Genomic DNA, 22,135 nt, shown 5'->3' with positions numbered 1-22,135 from the left:
TATTTTTACTATTAAACCTATATTTCTTTTCCATTTTAATCCTTTCGATAGTTCTTGCCAAGGATAAAAAGCAAAAAACAAACAGTCAAAGTAACAATTGTAACTTTAGTGAGTCAACGTTGAACAACCGACAAAGATATGATATTGTATTTGTGAAGGACACTATTTCATAATTTGTCGTTCTATGAAAAGACTAGGCTAGTGTACATATTCAATAACTAAGGAATAAAAGTGACTCGGGAATAATTTCTCATTACCCCAAGAGGAAATTAATTTTAATGTATTTGTTTTTATTCTACAGAGACTCTCAAGAAAAAATGGAGTCAAAGAAGAAGAATCCAACTGGTATTGGGATCCACCGCCTCAGACCTCGAAACCTTTTGACCATGAATTGGAAAAACAATATAAATTACAAATTCAAGCATTACAAGACGAAATATCCTCCGTAAAAGATCGGGTCGTCCATGATAGTAGATCTGATAACGACGAGGAACTGAACAGGCTTCGCGAAGAAAATAAAAACCTCACGAATAGCTTAGAAGACTTGGATTGTCAACACCAAACAGCTATGGAAAAACTTCTGTCCCTTAAAAAAGAGTTACAGAAAAATTTTGAACTTCTAAAGCAAGAACATGAAGAAATGAAATTTGCCAATGTTCAGTATTTGGAAGATAACAAACGTTTACTTGTGCAATTAAGCGATAGAGATAAAGAGATAGAGAATATAAAAACTTCGCACACTGATTATGAAACGCTACATCATAAATACCAAAATTTAGAAAGAATACACAGCTTACTAAGAGAGAATGCAGAAAAGTTTCAAGAAGAAAACCAAGAGCTACATGAAGAGGTGTTTAAGTTGCAAGAGCAAGTTACAAAATTAGAACATGATATTGAAGTCATCTCGAAAGAAACGGAAATGTCTGAAACGGTTCCTAAAATAAAATACGAAGAACTTCAGAAAAAGTTATACGAAATGCAAGAAAGGCGACCAACCAATCAAGATAATTTAGACGAAATAAACATCGACGATAACGCAAAAAGCGTCATCGAAACCCTGAAACGTGACATCACCGATTTAAAACGTAAATTGGCAGAACGTGAAAATACTGAGGTAATAGATAATAAAATGATTAAGCCCGAAAAAATCATGCAGCTTTATAATCGCTATGTTAATTTTGATTTACCAGTTGACTATGTTGGGGAGATGCCATCTGTAACAGACAATATAGTATTGTTTAAATTGGAAAGTGTATTTAAAACTATTAACGCGTTTAAAAAAGAAATTGAAACGTTAGAACAAAAAATATCAGAGAAGAAGCTTAACATTAGTCAATTAAAGACGCAAATGGAAGATCTGACTGCGGAAAATGAATATCTGACATCAGATATCCAGCATTTTGAAACTGAATTAGATGAAATGAAGAAGAACAACGATTTTCTCATTTCCGAAATAGCCGCCCTTAAAAATACTTCCAAACTTGAACCAATAATAGAGACACACGAAGATAATTTGGTTAAGTTAGAAAGTGAATTGGCTGATTGTAATCAAATTAATAAGACATTTGAATCAGAAATAATGAGAGTAGAAAAGGAATTGTTTGAAGTAAAGTCAGAAAAAATCATTCTACAAGAAAGTTTAAATGATTTGCGGCAGAAATATACATCAATGATAAATGAATTAGAAACTTGCAAAAATGATACGAAGGCAGTGGAAGAGCTTGAAAACAGTACTAACGTTACACAAAATGCGAAACTCTTAAAAGCATGTGATGATATTGATGATTTTAAAAAACGATTATTGAATGCTACTTCAAAGAACGAACAACTTGCTATTGATTTACATATTGTTGAGAATGATAAAGTGTTACTTACAAAGGAGGTAGACGAATTAAAGAATGCGTTAGCGGAAAGGTCTTCTTCAAATAAAGAGTTAGAATCTTTAAAAGCTGTTTTAGACCATAAGTTAAAAGACGTTGAAAACAAATTAGATGCCATGATAAAACATAAACAAGATCTAGAGAATGAAAACTTCGAGCTATTGGAAAAAGTGAAACTATTGGAGTCAGAAAAGAAAAATCAGGAGGATTTTGAGAACACGCTTAAACAAAATAGTCAACTATCGCTTGATATTGAGGACCTGCACAAAAAAAACTCAAATCTTTTACAACACTTGAATGAACTACGTAATGAAATTACACTTCTAGGACAGGAAAAAGATGATCTAATCAATGAGAATAACTCACTTAAACAAAATCAAGTTATTGAAACTAGTAATCTTTCAGAGCTGAAGAAAATAACAAATGCACTGCAGAGTAAAACTGATGAATTTAACAGATTAAGTAATGAGTACTTAGCGCTCAAGAAAGAAAATAGCAATATCCTTGAAAATAAGGCGCACGTTGAAACAGAGTTGGCTAAAGCTGATGTTAAAATTCTACACATGCAAGAAGAATTTGAAAAATTAATATCTGACTTAAACGTAAAAGATTCTATTATTGATTCATTAAATATAAGTTTGAATCAGAATCAAGTCACGCTGTCTACCCTCAGTCAAAATGTTGCCGATTTTGACGGTAATATATCGATTAAAAATGCAGAAATTGATCGACTACAGAAATCTTTGCAGAACGTTACAGACAACCTAAATAAAACAATTGAGAACTCAAACCATAGCCACGAAGAGCTTAAAAAATTACATTCTGAAAAAGAAGACATAAATAAACAAATATACACTTTAAATGATGAAATCATGGCCAAAAATTCGGACATAACGAAATTAACTAGCCGTCTTGAAGAACTTGATAAAGTGAACACACAGAACAAATTTAATTTAGATAATAAAGATAAAGAAATCAAAGAGCTGCGGCAATCGATTGTTGAATTAACTGATAAAATCAATTTAGATACAACGACCGTTCATAATGATGTATATGCAAAATTGCTTGAAGATAAAGTAAGTACTGAGAACAAATGTGCTGAACTGAACAGCATCTTAACGACAAAAGAAAATGAATTATCAGAATTAAATCAGAAGCTTATTTCATTAGAAAATACGTGTGCGGAATATAAACTAAATATCGATAAAGAAACAGCTGAAAAAGCAGAGTTAATAAGTCTTGTAAACCTTAAACATAATGAAAGTCTTCAATATCATGCAGAAATACAGCGTTTAAACCACGTTATTTTAGAACAAAATACTGAATTCAAAAGAATATTTGAAGAAAAAGATGCATTAATTAAAAATCAAACCGAGAGTTGTCATAACTGTGAGAAATTACTAGGCACAATTAAAGAGAGAGACGAAGCCATAGTATCGTTGAACCAGTCATTAATCGATTACGAAAGATTGAAGGCAGAATTAACAACTGCTACAGAAACGATGCGTACTTTAACTCAGAATTGCGAAGATTTGGACAAAAGCTTAACTATTCAGTTGGAGACCGTAAGGAAATTGACAGCAGAAAATACACAGGTACCTTTTTCCCTATGCAATATTAAAATAAATTATTCTAAAACATTCTTAGGTACAACCCCAGTTTGTTTGCTGATTTCTTTAATTGTATACGTTTAAATCAATGACCCAGAGTTCGATTCCTAGGGCATTCCTGGAATACGTAGAAGTTATATGTCATACATATTTTTTTATACCTTACAAACGCACTTTCTTCGCCCTTTATCGCATTCAGATGACCTATCATCTTAAACCACTTTCTTAAATTCAAAATTTTCACTTCCGATTCAAAACTTTATACATTCATCTTAAGTACCTTCTAAAACTGTAATATGCTGAAACCGGAAATATTATTCTTGTGCAACAGTGGTTTAATTATAAATTTGTGTAAATGTTATTGTAGAATTTTTACGTAAGTACCGAAAAACATTAATATGTAAAATGGACTAGACGACGTCCACGACACAGGAAATTCTATTGGGGGCTAGTGCACTTAGTCTTTTAACAATATATTCTTCTACATTATAAAGATTTTTTTCTTTTCTTTTCTTTATTACGATACATTTTGTAGTTGTCAGAAAAAGAGCAAAACTCGACGCGGGAGTTGGAGCGCTTACGTCATCACCTGATGGAGACAGAGGAGAGTTACACACAGGAGCTGATGATATCGGAGCAGAAGCTAACGGAGTGTCAGACGAGATTACACCAAGTTGAAGATCGGGCGAAGCAGACAAGCACGGTATATACTAGCAATAGGTAAGATTAAATGAACTGACATTTAATATCTATTTTCTTAACACTACTTTTTAGTGTCAAATTTTTTTTTAATTACGTAATTTCACCGCCTCGTACTTTTCTCTCTCTATAAAACTCCACCCCTTATCCTTATTCCTGGGTGTTCGCAGAAACTAGTGTTGTTTTGATAGTTTGATGTTTTTTTCTGTGAATAAATAAGCATAAGAAGGTAAAATTAAAGATTTAAACTGACAAACTGACTGACTAAAAAGACTTAAACATTGAACCGACCTCAAGTACCTGTCAATATTATTTATAACCTAGGAACCTTATTATACATGTCCCTTCTATGTGCATGCCCACCCATATCATAAAAATTACATAACCGATTTTGATGAAACAGGACTATATGTTACCTGAGTAAGCCTAAATAAATCATAATATTCAAATATATCCAACAATATCATATACCATATACACTGATAAACCCCTTTTTATAGTGGTTTGAAAATATATTCACATCAAATTGCTATCGTAAATGTTGATAAGTGTTATATTTTCAATCTCTTTGTTTAACGTGGTTTAATTAAAATATAATTTCGTTTATTTTCAGCATTCGAGCTAATCAAGAAGTCGAGACCCTTAGGAATCAAATCAAACTATTAGAAAAGCAACGAGAGGATGTTCAGTCCAGGTTAAGTGATGCCGATGACGTGAGAAGTCGGAGTGAAGCGGCACTTACGAACCTTCAAGTGGTCTTAGAACAATTTCAATTAGGTAATTTTTTTATAGCATGAGTAACTCTCCTCAGTCGTGTTCTTCATTGCTGAAAGGCGATTGTGGCCCTGTTAGTAATATCTCTCCACTTGGTTCGGTCTATAGCTTCCCTTAGCCCAGCTGTTATGGGGAGACCTGTAAGAATCGTTGGTCACAACAGCGAGTTGAGGATTTGCCCCGCGGCATTTTGTCTTCCACCTAGCCGACGACAACCAGCTTGTCCAGGTTGCCTGATTTTCGACTGGTGATTTGACCAAACACAACTCTAGAAATGTAAAACTTTCATTGTAACAAAAACGTTTTCATATGCAGCATATTCCATGATTTTTTAATAACGTATTTACTCGACAATCAAAGCGGAGATTTATTGTACTGTATGCACTGTATTACGCAGTAGACGGTTTTCAAGATTTTATATTTATGCGAAGCAGGCGGGGAGATATTGAATTATTCGAAGCGGTGAGTCAAGGGCAATGTGTACCCGTATCGATTTCTTGTTTTTTTTATATTGCGTAATTCCTGAAAAACCATCTTTCAGACAAAGAACGAGACATACACGCTGAGACCGAGCGAATAAGAAATAAAATGGATGATATTAGAAGAGAAAATCAGGGTTTACAAGATGAAATTGGTCGGCTCAAAGCTAAATTGGAAGAATCCATCGCTGGGCTACAGGCGGCAGCTAGGCTTGGAGATCAGGTGGAAACTAAGACAGCTCAAATTAATGATTTGAAAGAACAAGGTAAGGAATGCACTTTTTTATATTAGGAGGATTTTTTTGTATGTAGACAGTGAAAAAAGTTTAGCTTTACGCAATTTTATTGTGATATCATTTTTATACCACGCGAAAATCGTACCTAAAATATAATTCAAATAATAATTTAATTATAATATACATTAAAATTTAGTTACAAAATTTGTAACTGTTTCGATTTTTTTATAACCCCAGTGTTAAAAATTATTAATTGAAACTAATTGTAAAGTTGTGACAAGATGCGTCCATTTATATAACATACTATGTTTTACGTTGAATTGTTTTTGTGCATAAGAGACAGAAGATTTCTTAACATAACTCATGAAATAATATTGATTATTTTAATACTTACTAGTTTAGTATAGAGAAGAATAAGTATTTATGTAGAGCATATTTGACAGTTGATGATTATTGTGTTGCCAAAAATTAAATCAAGCATTACTTATTCGAGCGTTTGAGAATTGTGTTTGTCTGGCAAGTTTTAGTAGAATAATTTGTATGGTCGAATACTTATTTATCCTCTTTGTTGTTCTGTTGAATTATTGATAGATTGACTTTATTTTATTAGAGATTGTTTAGCCAATTTTTGTTCCTAGTGTGAGTTTAAATAGATTTCCGTCCGGTGACTGACTAAATATCAGCTGGTAATTCTGGGCTAGTCACCCCCAGGTTACCAATTGGTATGCAGTCAAATGCCGTTTAGCTCCTTAGTACGACACAGTCATGTAAGTTTTATGTAGAATGTGTCGCTTTCGTGTGTCCCATTTTGATTTGTGTAGTATGTCGATATGATATCGTACAACCTAGTGAATATAGCTTGATTTCTGTGTTTATGACATATTTTTTGCTATAAAAAGGCTATTATATTGTTTAAAAAACAAATTGGGTATCACAGAAATCAATATATATTTTACCGGGTATTGTTGCATCTGTTGATGTTTTTTTGCTGCTGTAATGTAATATACGTTTGAATTTAAATGTTAATCAAGTTTTATATATTCGCTTACTGAGAATGTTATATTATTATAAATTCAAACTTTTTAAAAAATATGTTAAGCTTACAGCATTTGAAGAATTAAGCTTGCACATACTTCGGTCTAATCTCATTTGGTAACTGTGAGGTTTTCACACCGCGGTCAAATGACAGATTGACACTTGACAGATGTCAACCGTCATTTTGCACAGCGCACTCAGATTACCATATGGGGTTTGATTGAGGAGTGTTTCACATCGTGACGTCCTGTTTTTCACTTTTGTCTATGCCTGTGAATATGTTTTTTTTATTATTAGTCGAAATTTAAACGACCAATATTATCTCTAATATATAGAAAGATTCCAGAAGTTTTAATGTCTTTAAATTTCGACTTAACTTTTAAAGGCACTTGTTTGTAAGCATTGCACATTTTACATTGATATCTTATGAATACAATCAAATTGATATTCTTGGAAATCGATGTTTTTGAAGACCCCTTTCAGTTAAAGCCTAGAAGACAAACTGCGTCATTGCCTCAGAGTATTACTTCAGGTACTGGTGGTTTTATAATGGGAAATAGGACCACTGTTTCATTTGATTTTCGTCTATATCTGCATGACTTGATAGGTTTCATTTGATACTTATTCAGAATCTTTGACAACAACTTTGGCATGGTTCAAATTGTTTGCATAGATGCATGAGTAAAATGTATGATAATCCGTCGGTTTTTATTAATTTGCATGACAGTCAAATATTCAGTGCCCTAGATTCCCTGCCCAGTGGCTGAATAATACTTAGAGGCTGTGTCCGCACGTCATCGAGCTACGTGGACTAGTGCATGGTGAGAGTGGAATATACAATTTTATTGTGTTATTATTTAATCATTATTTTATGTAATAATAACTTTGATTTGAATTTTTAAAAGATTTTTGTATGCATAGTAATTATTTGTCTGTTTTATCAGATGAATACAAGAACTCAAATTTTCGTAGAATATATATACGTTTATGGGTCACCGTAAAAAGTACTCGTGAAACCTTTTTAACGAATATTAGAAATCAGGAGTTCTCCTAATGTTGTTTAAATTACACAAGCAACAACACGTTATACAACCAGCTTTAAGCATACGTTTTTTATGAAATTATTTATTATTATTAACACTTTCAGTACGTACATTACAAACGACTATAACGGCGGCAGAGGAGCGATACTATAACGCAATATCGAACCAGCAGGACAAGGTCGACAAAAACCTTGTGAAGAACCTGGTCATTAATTATGTGCTTACCGCGGGGCAAAATAATTTAAACAGGTTAGATTTTTTATATATTATTAGCGAACCGCCTTACTACGGCTATATTCTCTCATTACTGTAATAAATTTAGTAAACAACTGGCAATCGAACGAATCGAAGGTGGGAATCGCGAGACGGCCAGTCCCCACCTATGAATATATAGACATACATTTATTTTAGGATTTTTTTAAAGAAAATTTGGGTAAATAAGGTCCCGTACTACAAGGGTCGGAGATTAGGATTTAAAAAATAGGGTTTCATTTTGTATGCTTCTTCAAATGCTCGTCTTGTAAAACTGGTAAATTATAAGATAAAGTACTTTATCGTTTGCTTCCTTAGAATTTTTAATAACATCTTATTTCAAATGAAAATTTTAAATACACACGAGCCATGAACAATAAAAATCATGGAATACGTTATCCAGTGTTACAAGTGTTAATTTAAAAAACCACAAACCCATAACATGTGAAATACGTTGTTTTCAGGACACAAACATTACGCATCCTATCAACAGTTCTAGACTTTAACAAACAGGAATGCGAGAGGCTAGGCCTGGTCAAATCCAGTACAGCACCAGATAGTCTAGCTGCTGAGTTTGTAAAGTTCTTGCAAAACGAGTCAAAGCCCCGGCCGCCTTTACCGGATATTATGAGCATGCAGGCTCGAAGCACTACACCGAGTACGTCGAGGAAAAGCTCGACTATTGGTAAGTGTATTATTTGTCTTGTGATTCATGTATATATAAGGCAATTTCCCGCTTAAGACGATTTCTCAGGGACCCTATCAAAAACGCGTCTTAAGCGAGAAAGCGTATTATGCGGGATATGGAAAATAATACGTACTACATATTATTATGTATTATGTTCTAATTTTGGTATATATAGGTAATAAAATAATCAGTTATTTTGGTTTGACAGAAAGATTTTAATGCATTAGCAATTAAAATATTTTCAACATAATTCAACTTTTGCAGTGCGTCTTCGCTTTGATCCAAAGAAGCTACATAGTGTCTTTCTGGGGGCTCTCGTTAGAGCGCTCGGTTAGACCTCTCGGCTCGGGCTCGGGCGTATTAAACGGGATCACGAATCGTATTAAGCGTTATGAAATGTATGAAAATAAGTCTCAAGTTGCATAAATTGGCGTAAACATTTTACGTAATTTTCGAGAAATCGTATTAAGCGTGATCGTGTTATACTAGTTCTACTGTATGTATATCTGTGGTCATAGCTCAGAATATAATAAGTCATACTGACCAAAATATTCCAATACCAATAATATTCTCCAAGTGTAAAATTTGTAAAGTGCCTCTTTTGGTAGTAATAACTTTGCCATTTCGATAGATTCTATATCTATTCATCAATTAATAAAGTAATATAACATTCACGTTGCCGAGAATGAACATTAGGTCCACATCACTTGTATTCTTTATAGGTAACAGATGTGTTACTTAGTTTAAAAAACCCTTCAATATCTTATTCTGATAGTTCAGTGTCCTTGTCCCTGTTTTAAACGTTAAAGACGCGTGCATTCTCGCTCGATAGCGGCATGAAGGCCTCTTTTGTCCTTTCTCGCCTATATTCCTCCTAAATAAAAGGACTCACATGTCCCTTAGACACAAGGTGACATTATAAAAGGCCTGTATCCGACCGTGCATGAACTACTACATGCTAGCGTAGTCTTCGCGCGTTGTGCCCCTGCCCATATCCACTGGCTACGTGAACGGTGAACTAAGTCAGGAACGTCGATCTCCACCACGACCTGAAGCTCTCTATCATAGCCCAATGGATGTTGCACACACGCCACTTCGACAAGGCATAAACGTCATCCCAACCCGTTGGTGCGTAAAATCATCAATTATTACCCCTTCCCGATAATGAAGGCTCGAAGAAGGCCCCGACATGTTCTGACGGATCCGGTTAATCCAATCACCGTAGCTAACAACAAATTAAAATACAAATAATAATAGTCAAAAACAGACTACTTCGCACTTTGCTCACTCCAGTGAGCTTCCGACCTAACCTTGCGATGACTACAGGCGATTGAGGTCCGAGTCTCGCAGGAGACGCCCTTGTGGTAGTCGTGGGAAAATCCCACTCCGGCCAAGCTATGCTCGTTAAAACAGCCCGAGCTGAGTTGTTAATGAACTTTAGCCCAACAGCGAGATTCGATTTTTTAGTAATGATTAAAAACAGTTGTCACTTACCTCCATTTATTCGAACTTAGATGATTAAAATCTTGTTAGTTCCTTTTTTTAACAAAATAAACTACCATTACAGCTTACTTCTTACATTAATATCCCATACACAATAAAACATACACATAGAAAAAACAACACTACATTAAACGGTATTAAATTAAAATGTTACACTTTACTCATATAGGTAAACAAGTACACTTATGAACGTCATAAAAGAAATTAAATTAATTGTAAATTTACATTTACTACCAGTACGCAAGTCAAGGGCGTAGAGCGGGTAAGAAGAACTAGCAAGAAACTTTCCGCCACTCATTATAATCGCTATGTTTTGAGTAATACAAATTGTTTGAACTGGAGCAAAGCAATCGCTAGGATTAGGATCATTTAAATATTCGTCTAATTTATTAAAGCTTTATTTATTAATTTACGTTTAAGAAGTCCTTTAAATTTATTAAGTGATATTTCTCTAATTTCTCTTAGGAGGTTGTTGTAAAAACTAATACAATTTTGTGTAGTTTATCTTCTACATATTAGGTCCTTACATATGAAATTGGCGTTTTGTATGGGCGGAACAAAAAGGCGAATATTTTTAAATATAATATATTTAATTAATCAAAGTATGAACCATTGTTTTCTATGCACTTTTGCCATCTCATAGGTAGTTCATTGATCCCTTTACTAAAAAAAACAGTCGGACTGGAATCAAATTATTGAATGTATATATTCAAATATGATGTGAAGGCGATTTAGACTGCCCCATCAGAGTTAAAAATTTTCCCTTGCAAGAAGTTGTCCAAATTTCGAAAAAAAAATGGTAATCTCTTGGAGCAAGGTCCGGGGAGTACGGAGGATATCTTAGACATTCCAATTGAAGCTCTTCTAATTTGGTAGCCGTCTGTTGTGCAGTGTGTGGTCTAGCGTTGTCGTGAAGTAGCAGTGGCGTGGAGCGATTGACCAGCCTAGGTTGTTTAGCCGATAGCTTTTCCATCATGGTTTGCAATTGCTGACAATAGACATCAGCCGTAATAGTCTGGCCAGATTTGAGAAAACTGCAATGAACAATACCGACACTAGTCCACCAAACGCTAACAAGTAACTTTTTTGGGGTTAATTTTCGCTTGGGGCAGGATTTGGCTGGCTGGCCAGGATCCAACCATTGCGCTGAGCGCTTCCGATTATCGTAAAGAATCCATTTTTCATCACAGATAATGATTCGATTTAAAATACCTTCATTATTGTGCCGGTTCAGAAATGTAAAGCAGCAGTCGACGCGCGTTTGCCGGTTTGCTTCAGTCAATTCGTGAGGTAAGTCATAACCCACCTTTCAAGCTTTTTAATCTTCCGAATTTGCTTCAAGTGAATTAAAACAGTTTTATCACTAACACCGCAGCCTGCAGCTAACTCGGACGTGGTTTGCGATGGATCCGCTTCCACAATAGCCTTTAATACTTCATTATCAACTTGGGTCTCAGGCCGTCCACGGGGCTTGTTCTGCAGGTCGAAATTTCCAGAATGAAAACGTTGGAACCAAAAATGAACTGTGTTTTCTTTTGCAACATTACCGCCATACACATCATTCACCCTTCGAGTCGTTTCCGCAGCACTAGTGCCACGGCGGAACTCGTACTCGTAAATAATGCGATACTTTATGTTTTCCATTTTGTAAAATGAGTGACGCAAACAGAAAAAAAAAAAGAAGAAAAAACAAATGAATGACGGTGAATGAAGAACAAATACTTGAGTAAATAGCTGTACAAATTTGAAATTGAAATTCCTAACCAAAGAGGAGGTATTTAAGGTCAAAGTGGCCAGTACGACAAAACGCCAATTTCATATGGACCTAATATTTACAAAGACTAACTATTGCCTAAAGTATAGGAACTGACAGAACCTGCAGACCTTTTTTCAGTTCACTTATCACGTGGTCACGTGAACCACAAAAGCTTATAGATGCTTTCCACCTTCGTTTGTTTTGTCAAGTGAGCATATTTTAATATGATCTGTGTTCGCTAGTTCGGTTAGTTTCTTTAATGAAAACCAAGTGCCTTCTTAGAGGAAGTGTAACGAACGTATAACGCTGGTATCTTCCGTAATAATATAAATTTTTAGTTTGGTATTAAAAAAATCAGTGGCGCTACAACCTTTTTAGGTCTGGGTCTTAGACTTATCTGTTTCATAATCATTTGTCAATATAATACACAAGTAGGTGATCAGCCTCCAGTGCCTGTCAACTTTTGGTGTCTAAGGCAAGCCGGGTTCCTCGCTATGTTTTCCTTCACCGCCCGAGCGAATGTTAAATGCGCACATAGAAAGAAAGTCCATTGGTGCTGCCGAGGATCAAGCGTACGACACCAGGGATGAGAGTCACGCTGAAGCCACTAGGGCAACACTGATTTTTAATTCTAATTTAGTTTGATATGACCCTCAAAATTTATTAAGGAACATTTATTACACTGATAATAAAGTACCAGAAATTTCATAAATGTCTTAAAATTATCATTAAAGTCAGCCTCATTCCCCAGAGTTCCTTACAATAATTACTATTGATGATTCCAACTCGAATCGCCGGTACGATGAGCATGATATTATGACATGAGTTTTTATATCGAAGATTTAATTTAGCCCTTTTCCGCAGGTCCACACCCAGTCTTCGATCTCGGACACAGGCGAAATCCATCAACAGGCTCCAACAACCTCCTATTCCAGAATTTAGATTCTGCGGAAACATCCTCGCAGAAATCTGCCGAATCTGAATCCAGGGTTATACAACTAACAACGTTGGATACAGGAATAAACCAAACCAGAAATAATGAGGGAGCCATTCTGAAACATGTTTTGAAGGATATATAATGGAAATGAGAAAGTTTGGCAATAGTCGTCCTTATTTCAATATGGGTGGTTTTGGACAAGAAAAATAAGGGTAAAAAACAGAGTTTCCATGTTCACTTGCCATCAGAACTAAAGTAATTTTCAAAGTCGAGACTTACCTACTATGACTATGTGAAACTCCATACGGGAGCAATACTGAGGGGTAGGTTACGACTTTGTTTTTTACAGTTGTCCGAGACTGTTATTTGTTATATAATAAACCTAGCATTTTACCACACGAATAACAGTACTGTAGAAATGTTAATTCGCTTCAAAAGTTGCACCGAAGTTTCTCGAAGATCTATAACACTTCTGTATAGTCGGTAATGTCATAGTTTAAGAATACATGAAACGCTTATAACTTCGTAATATATATGAACTTTTTTGGCTGTAACCTGCCCTATGATTTCTCATACAAATATTTTACGTAGATTGATGTTTGACATTCAACGCCTTATCAAAGTCGTTGTGGAGATCCTTCAAACTCGAGGATAAAAATTGACATTTAACCAAAAACAGACTAGACACTACATTCAAATATGGAACGCGTAGTAACCGCCGTATATTTGCAAATACACTATTCTGTCATAAAACCGAATATAATCTGTGTCACTCAAATTGGTTTAGAATTACGTTTTTATGGTATTGTTATTCCTTTTTTACGATTATAAGAAGAAGTATGTGATAACTACGTATTTCAAAATGGCGTAAAAGTTCTAAATACCTTATCTTTTTTAAAAATTGCGCCAAGCTTCATTTCCTTGGACTTAAACGTAATTTTTAAACAGTCATAAAGCTTGGAGATCTCTTTAAATTATCTCATATTTTTTACGCCATTTTGTTTTATATTAGCAATAAATGCGTTCTATATTATTAGATTGCTATTCCTTTCATAGTTTGGAATAGTTTTGTGTATTCAATCAAAATATATTATGGTAATGAATCATGTATATAATGTCTTAGTATCTATTGTTATTATCAGATTATTATTTCTAATTTCTCTTTCTTTGTCACCGACGATTCGTCTATATTATTTTTAACTACTTGTAAATTCTAAAGCTTTGCCTTAACAACTTTCGTGAAAAGTACCTTGTATATAATATTTATGAGTTGTGCCTTATATGTAAATAGATATACAATTAGCAGAATTGAAATAATTCCGAAGTATTATTTTTTTATTTTAAAAAATTTAAATTTAATTTTCGGCATTCCCAACAATTTTTATTATTGTATCTTTTGTTGAATGATTCTATTATAATTTAAAGGCATAATTTAATTTGTGAAATAATTCTTTTGTTGGTAATTTTACTGGATTTTTTGCCATGCTTGCTTTATATGCATGAATTTTGTGAATAATGTATAATAGCAATATAAAATAAAAATAATAAAAGTTTTGTTTTATTTCCCTAGATATAATTTTACGACATATATTTTATTTTATTTAAACACTGGTTGATAAAATGGATAAATTTTAAGAAATGTAACGCTCGGTGCCTATGTCTCTATATGTATATATGTACTTATCTATGATAATATCACGTATCAATGTTATAAAGCAAAAATAATTAATCTTTTGTTTTACATTAAAAGTGAACGTTAAGTATGATTAAGCTTCGTTAAATTTTGTGCTTTAAATCATTTCAATCGGACCCTCACGAACAGGTGACAAGAATGCATAGATAAATATATTACAAATACCTACTACATATTACCAAAAAAACGCTAATATTAACCCTAAATACCTTATAATTACCCGCATCGCGAAATTAATAAACAGAAAACGGCGAAATCAAGTTTTAACGCACTCTACTATAATTAAAAGCGATTTTATTCCACCCCTTTGATTAGCACCCGCCCCACACCCTAATGCCACCTTTCTTCGCGTGGTCAGTACACCAGCAACTTCTTACAGACTATGTCGCCTTAGAAACTAAGTGCAAAACAAAAATAAACAAAATTTTGCTTTTCATTCCGCAAATTACAACAATAATAATGTATTCCACGTCAATTTTAAATCATTATTGCCTTAAAGAACACGCGCTTACAAAATTTAAATCGAGTTTAAATTATAACCTCTTTCGATAAATTAACATGTTTGACAGATCTAATTAAGCAAAATGACGTCAGTGACGTTTTTTCGCGCCAAAAAATCAATCATGGCCGCGGTGTTTCCGGTCGTTTTTTATCTTTTTAAAATCAAAATGAAATGACGAAACTGAATTTTGTGTGTTAGCGAAAATGTGAACCAGTGATATATTGTTAGACTGTGATTTTTTGACTGTATGTTTGTGAAGTGTTATCAGTGGATTTCATTCAAAAGTAAGTAAATCATTAATTTAAATGATCCTAAATATATTTTTTTAAACACTGTTTTCTGTAGTTCTCAGTAACTTAATATTTACCTTGACATGAAACGTCTTATTAGATTCCACGAAAAGACAAAGCTGGTGTAGGTATGTCCACATTTTTAATCAATGTGGTCTACTTGGACTAAGCTTATTCGAAACACCAGAGGTTAGAGACAAGTTTGGTTAAATTATATGTACGTGAAAGAAAATGAAAGATTATTAACTTGATGTTTTATTTAATTACCAATAAATACCTATATAACATTTGTAACCGACTTATATTTCCATTAATAGTACTTTACTTTCTACGTAATGATGATTTACTATATTGTATTTTCTACGGGGACACCCAAATTCTATACTATCAACTACAAAATTTTCCAATATTTTAGGTATATACAATCTATAAATAGACATAAAGGCTATGTTTAAACAAAAATAAATCCAATTTCGTCTAGGCGCCTCCGACCAATCGAGAAACATTATTTTAAACAAGATAAGTTCCGACGAAATAACAAAATCTTCAACATGTGATAGATATGAAATATCACGTGAGTGCAACGCGCTACTAGTTAAGTACCTAATTAATTGTACTTAAAGGTCCATAAATAAGGTGGACCGCAAAACAATGAATATTAAATTTTACTTTAGGGCAACGTGAGATCGTAATCACAACACGATGAGTCAAACATGAATCACAAATGATTAGGCGAACACCTTTTAAAAATGCGTAGGTTTACATAAATAATATTTCATACAACTATGAAATAACAATTACAGCATAGTGTATTTTAAAAGCCGACAACACTCATGATTCTTCTGGCTGTGTTACCAAGTCACCGCCGATTTCGTGCACCTTAACATATAGAGCGAACTGCGCTTTGGGCACCTATTCTAAGCAAAAACCATATTAATGTCTCACCCAGTGTTTCACAACCTTATTTGTCCACCTTAGACTTTCTAAAACTCTTATGTAACATATCAGTGTATCGTAAATTTGAATACAACAATTAAATTCTTCAGAAACTTAATATGGTTATGGTATGATAGGTTTTAGGATGAAACCTCAAGAAAATTGTTAACGAACCGTCAGTAGATTCTCAAAATGTTCGTTCTACCTCTGAGCACCACCGCTATGTCCATGGGCGGCGGTATCACTTAACATCGTGTGAGCCTCCTGCATGTTTGCCTCCTGTAACATAGAAAAAAGTGAAATCCATTTTGCTCCCCTTAACAATCAAATCTCAGTGGGGCTAGGCCCCATGTTGGGCGCCCTTTAACTCTAACTGTCTATGGGTTCGATCTTCGAAACAGATAGGATTTCAGAAACATATCTGTCAGATTAACTATGTATCATTATATTTATAATTTGTAAAGAAATGTAATAATTCACTATTCTCAACTGTAATCTTATTTATTGTTGTAAATGTTATATGGGAGAAAATAAAGAAAATATTTATTTACGAAAGCATAGGGCAATAAAGAGCCTTTTTTGACTTACGATCGGGTCTATAGTTAACTTACCTACATGGCGATCATTAACAGTAAGTAATAGACGACATTGAGTGAGGTTTAAAGTTGATTTGTATCTAAATTAGTCAAGTTAGAATATCTATTATTTGAAAACAATTGTATAATTCGCTTCAGTTATCCACTAAGGCCGATTTAACAATTTAGTTCCATAATTGACGTTCTTGAACTTTTTCTGAGCAATTAATTGATTTAACAAAAATATATTGTTTGTAAATGATCGACCTTTTCTTCGCCCACGCCCGGTAGCTGTATTGGTTTTTTATTCATTCTTATAAATTATTTATAAGTAACAAATTGATTACATACGGCATTTGGCATGGCTTTATTGATTTGCGTGCGAAGGAAAAAAGCAATAAATTTATTACATTTTCTTAAGTTCTATAGAAAATAAAAACTTAGACTATTAGAAAGCTGAAGTGTTTGTTTGGTTAAATACGCTAATGTTAGAAAATACGCCCTGTAATTTCCAATAGCGATACCGTTCTCAAAAAGTTTATGTACTGATCTCAAAGTCATCGAACATACCGACATCAGCGCTATGGATATTGAGAGAGCTACATTGAACTTGCATACAATAAAGTCGGGATCAGTAACACTGTCGCTATTGGATGTTAGAGCAAGGGCGTGCGCGATCTCAAAAAAATATGTTAAATAATGCATACCTACTTTAGCGAAAGCTATGGTATCATCACGATACAACCTAATAGTATTACTAGTAGTACTAAAAATAGTAATATAGATTGTTTCTTCGAATTCCCCAACTAGCTAAGTAAATTGCTTGTGTCGTCCAATTACATTTAAACTTAGCCAATCCTATGTTTAACCTACATTTTTCTAGCATAATCGTACATCCTACAATTTCAAATATTGTCTTCGAAGCCGTCTTTAGACTTTTATTGCTGCTAAGTGTTTCTAGTTTAAACAAAAATGATTTTATTTACTGACAAAAACAATTCTAACACGATTCAACGAATGTATACTCCAAAATTATTTCACTCAATTAATAGCATTGTGTTAATGTTTAATATTGCTTATGTTTAATGATAAATATGTATTAATTTTATCAGTCTTGCGTTATTAACAGAGCAGATTAAACATTTCCTTAAAAACCAAACGCAAACATCTTCTATCAGAACCATAAAACCACCGCCTGTGTTGGTAAATAAAAAAGCAAGAAAGACGTCGCGAGGTAGCAGCCTTACTGTACTATGCCGTGCCTTAACAGGGTCCCGTCGAGTTCGTGTAAAACTTAATTTATAAAAAACAATCCTAAAAGTTGACCCAAAATTGACAATAGTGCACAACATATACACATACGTAGTGAATAAAATTTACAAACAAACATAAGAAATTAATTCGGAAAACAAAATAAAAAAATACAAACGATGAACTAGGGTACCTAGTCAAATCGCGAAGGTATTAAATAGATTTTTTTAAATATAAAAGAAACTTTATTAATTCATTATAATTACAAGTGTATTTTACATGTTGGACTGACTTTTAATATTCATTACATCCTTAACGCTAAACACCTTATGTGATAAAATTATAGCAATTCTAAGCATTCTGTGTAGCAGTTGCATTAACGCTTATACTTATGTGTAAATACCTATCATAGGCACTAACAAATAATAGAACTTTTGTCAGTTGACTCAACGGACAATGAAAAAGGTCAGTTACCTAATGTAATTCGTTAACTAAATGTCAGATATCCGCCCAATAATACTTTGAAGTCATATCTACATAGCAGTTTATCTCTTTATGCATTCAATCCGGTAAGAAAGTCTGCCACAAACGCTCCACAGCAGTATATAAAAAGGTAAATGTCGACTTAAGTTACCTTATATTAATTAAACTCCTTAAATGTTTTATAAATAGCCACCGTCCCAATTTTTCGTTTATCGACTGCGTGACCTTGGCTTAGATCAAAGGAAGGCCGATAGCCATGAAGGACGCCGGTCAGCCTTGCTTCTGAATTCGTGTTTTGCTGTTACGTGTTTTATTAGAAGTCAGTTAGCGCACTGGACTTGGTTTTTGAAATACCATAGACGCTATGATTTGCCAAGTAAAAGTATTGTGGCATAGCTTTGTCTACGTCGACCCCGTGTTTTACTAATTATCTTCTACTCTGGTATGCTCGACGTACGTACGATGCGTTTTGTAAGTAGAACTAAATAAACGCACGAATATACATTGTTATACGTGTATGTATAAAGCGTACAAAATGTAAAGGAAATCGACGAGTTCAATCAAAAAGCAACATTATCGATATAAAAAAATCTATGGTTAAGTACGAACAATATTGTTTCCTGCATACGATTACACTATTTACCTTCTAAATTAGTCTCCTAGGATGTATGCTGAAACGGATAGTATTATGCAAATTATTAAAAGAAACCCCTTACTGAACAATGGAACACAGACAGGAGTCAAACCTCCATCTAATGCCATAAGCACCACCACTAAACCAAGCTGTAAATAGGATACATAACCCCTTACATAGAAATTACTCTCAACTATCTTCTCCCTGCATAGGTTTAAAATTCGGACAAGCCCTGTAGAAAATGTGCTTATACATTGCCCTATATTCGCACCGTCCAGGCAAGACCTGGGGCAAAAAATACAGGTGACTGTAAACCGAAACATCCTACAGGTCATGTTAGTAAAGCACAAGCCGTGTCTGGAACGGTTCTGCGAAAAAATATTAAATATATAAAGGCGCCAAACACAACTGAATTGCCTCCCGGCTCACCCATGATTGTTGTATACAAAAAAAATAATGATGTAGTCGGGGCGTATCTCGCGAGACGCGTAACACACCATTCGGGAACTACTTTATTGTAAGATTATATTGTATCTTCTAAAAGTAAAATTTGGAGATAGTAAAAATATGAGAGATAGAAAAAGTACCTGGACACAATGGCATAATGGCATAGAGTATAAAACAGAGTTGAAAATACAGTTTTCAATAAAATTGTAAGTGTGGGTTGTGTAGAGTTTATTAAGTCAACTATCTAAAATCATTTATATGCCAAATGGAAGAGACTGGCTGCTCAAGACGCAGGGAATCCTAGTTTGGGGGCTAGTGCACTTTCTCTTTTAGCTATACATCCTTTTTATGTGTAATTAAGTTTTTTCTTCTTCTTTTGTTTCGATATTTATATAAAGCACAAATATATTAAATCTCTTCTTCTGCATTTCTAGTATATCAGAAATGATCCACGATTTCTGCTACTAAAATCAGAAGTAGGTAAGTTTTCTTATTTTCATTAACTAATCAATTCTAAAGATTATTATTTAATTATTGTTTTTATTTTGAGGTTGCTTGTTTAATATATTCCCTTGCTAGCTTGCTTATGTTCTAATATGTGTAATATTTGTGACGTCATATTTTCTTATATAATTTTAGGCAAACGTTGTTTTAGAACTTATAAGTAAATGCGATAGTAAATCATTGTAGTCGGTCTAGCTTTTAAATCGATCACTACTTATATTACAATTTTAGTAGTAATTACCAACAAAGCATTACAGTAATAAATCATAATTCGCTAAATTAATTTCATAGAAAACTAGACTAATATTTTTGTGCCGCGTACATAAATTATAATAAAAATAATGGGCGTGGGTCGTTACGTAAAAGAAAATCAAAACAATCTCGCTAAAATAAGTTGCCGTGACAGAAACATAATTCATCCATCGAAAAAGTATTTTTTCGCATTTTTCCTTTTAAATATACGCGTCCTAGTAACTTAAGAATAAATATTAATTAGGGAGCTGTGTGGTACTTGTTGTAGCGATCGAAAACTTTAAGGCGTTTATTTAGAATTACCATAACACGTTTTTCTTGTTTATAATATGAATTCTTTTAATAAGATACCGACTTCACAGCAGTTCAAACTTTACTAATGAACTTTTATAGTTCTTAAATAGGGGTTTGTTAGACAAGTTAACGCTAACGAGATGCGGACACTAGATGCTGTTTTCGTATCCTGCCTCGGGAGATTGCTGGCACCATGGGGTTTTAGTGGGTATGCACAGCACAACACTAGTCCCACATAACCCTCCACCTCGTACCAGGGCAGTCGTACCGCGGTAGGGTAACGAAACAAAAAGGTTTACGCTGTTAGGTTGTTGAATCTATACGGTTTCTATAATTTCAATGCATTAAGACGAAACGAGAGATACAATTAGATGATTTGCGGTCATGAAATGAATTGTTTTGTTGGTTGTTTTACGATTATGGTTTATTTCGGATTAATTCTGTAGGACTGAAAAGTAAAAAAAGCTTATTACTACTTGCCTATCCAATGAAAACATACCATAAATATGTTTATTTATTGTGACTTTAAACTATTCGTGAAAATATTAAAACTATTGTTTTGGTTTATGCTACGGATATACCCTTAAATATCGCTGAAGTAAAGCGCATTAAATCGCTTACAAATACACCACATGGTACTTCATTGTACATGCACGGTATGTGTGTCACAATTACCGAGTAAAAATATCGTTTAGTTGTGTTGATGTTTTTATATATATTATATAGCACGCTAGCACAGGACTTTGGCTGCTATTTATTATAATAAACTTTCTAACTACGCATTTAGATGATTGCATCGTTTGTGTTGAATTTTCAAAATCTTTAGAGATTCAACTCTGTGTCTATCACTATAACATCAGTCACATCATATATCATAAGACATACAGCAATAATTCTATTCTAAATAAATACAAATTACAATATTGTCAACCTACATAGTAATAATGTAAAATAAAACTTGGTAAGTAGAAACTTAAAACATGTTTATATTGCTGGCTGCATTTCCTCACTGTGTTATCATAACACATATTCGTTGTGAGAAGAAAGCACCAGCTGGAATCGGCGATACAACTTTAACGAGCGCCTGTCCACTTGAACCACACGGCCAAGAGTCTACTCCAAAGGGCTCGAAATCAAGGTTTGAGGAAAGACTTATATTAGAGGCGTATATTATTTTACGCCTGCTCAGCGGCCGTGCAAACGTTTGTGTTGGTCCGAGGCAGGTGAGACGGGGCTAACGTATAAACAAGGAGCATCCTATACTAAAGCCCGTCCCGTCTTCCAAGGGATCAAAGACATCCTATCCGGCCTCTTGTCATCGTCTCCAGCTATGCCAAGTCCATATGGATTGGATTCCAAGGTTTGCTTAGCTCACACTATGT

The 22,135-nt window shown here is 34.0% G+C and overlaps 1 protein-coding gene across 1 annotated transcript in view; it reads left to right on the top strand.

Moving 5' to 3' along the window:
* Positions 1 to 14,379, top strand: part of LOC123717586 (thyroid receptor-interacting protein 11-like) — a 40,856-nt gene extending 26,477 nt beyond the window's left edge. Inside the window, exons 3-9 of the mRNA XM_045673679.1 lie at positions 302 to 3,475; positions 4,026 to 4,210; positions 4,803 to 4,966; positions 5,505 to 5,708; positions 7,861 to 8,005; positions 8,473 to 8,693; positions 12,820 to 14,379. Coding sequence (XP_045529635.1) covers positions 302 to 3,475; positions 4,026 to 4,210; positions 4,803 to 4,966; positions 5,505 to 5,708; positions 7,861 to 8,005; positions 8,473 to 8,693; positions 12,820 to 13,034 — 4,308 coding nt within the window. The 3' untranslated portion in view covers positions 13,035 to 14,379. The remainder of the gene's footprint in view (positions 1 to 301; positions 3,476 to 4,025; positions 4,211 to 4,802; positions 4,967 to 5,504; positions 5,709 to 7,860; positions 8,006 to 8,472; positions 8,694 to 12,819) is intronic.
* The last annotated feature ends 7,756 nt before the right edge of the window (positions 14,380 to 22,135 follow it).

The sequence above is a fragment of the Pieris brassicae genome, chromosome 12 (assembly GCF_905147105.1).
Source record: "Pieris brassicae chromosome 12, ilPieBrab1.1, whole genome shotgun sequence".
NCBI lineage: Eukaryota > Metazoa > Arthropoda > Insecta > Lepidoptera > Pieridae > Pieris > Pieris brassicae.
The sequence above is the reverse complement of the archived record's forward strand: the minus strand, read 5'-3'. Positions and strand labels throughout refer to the sequence as shown.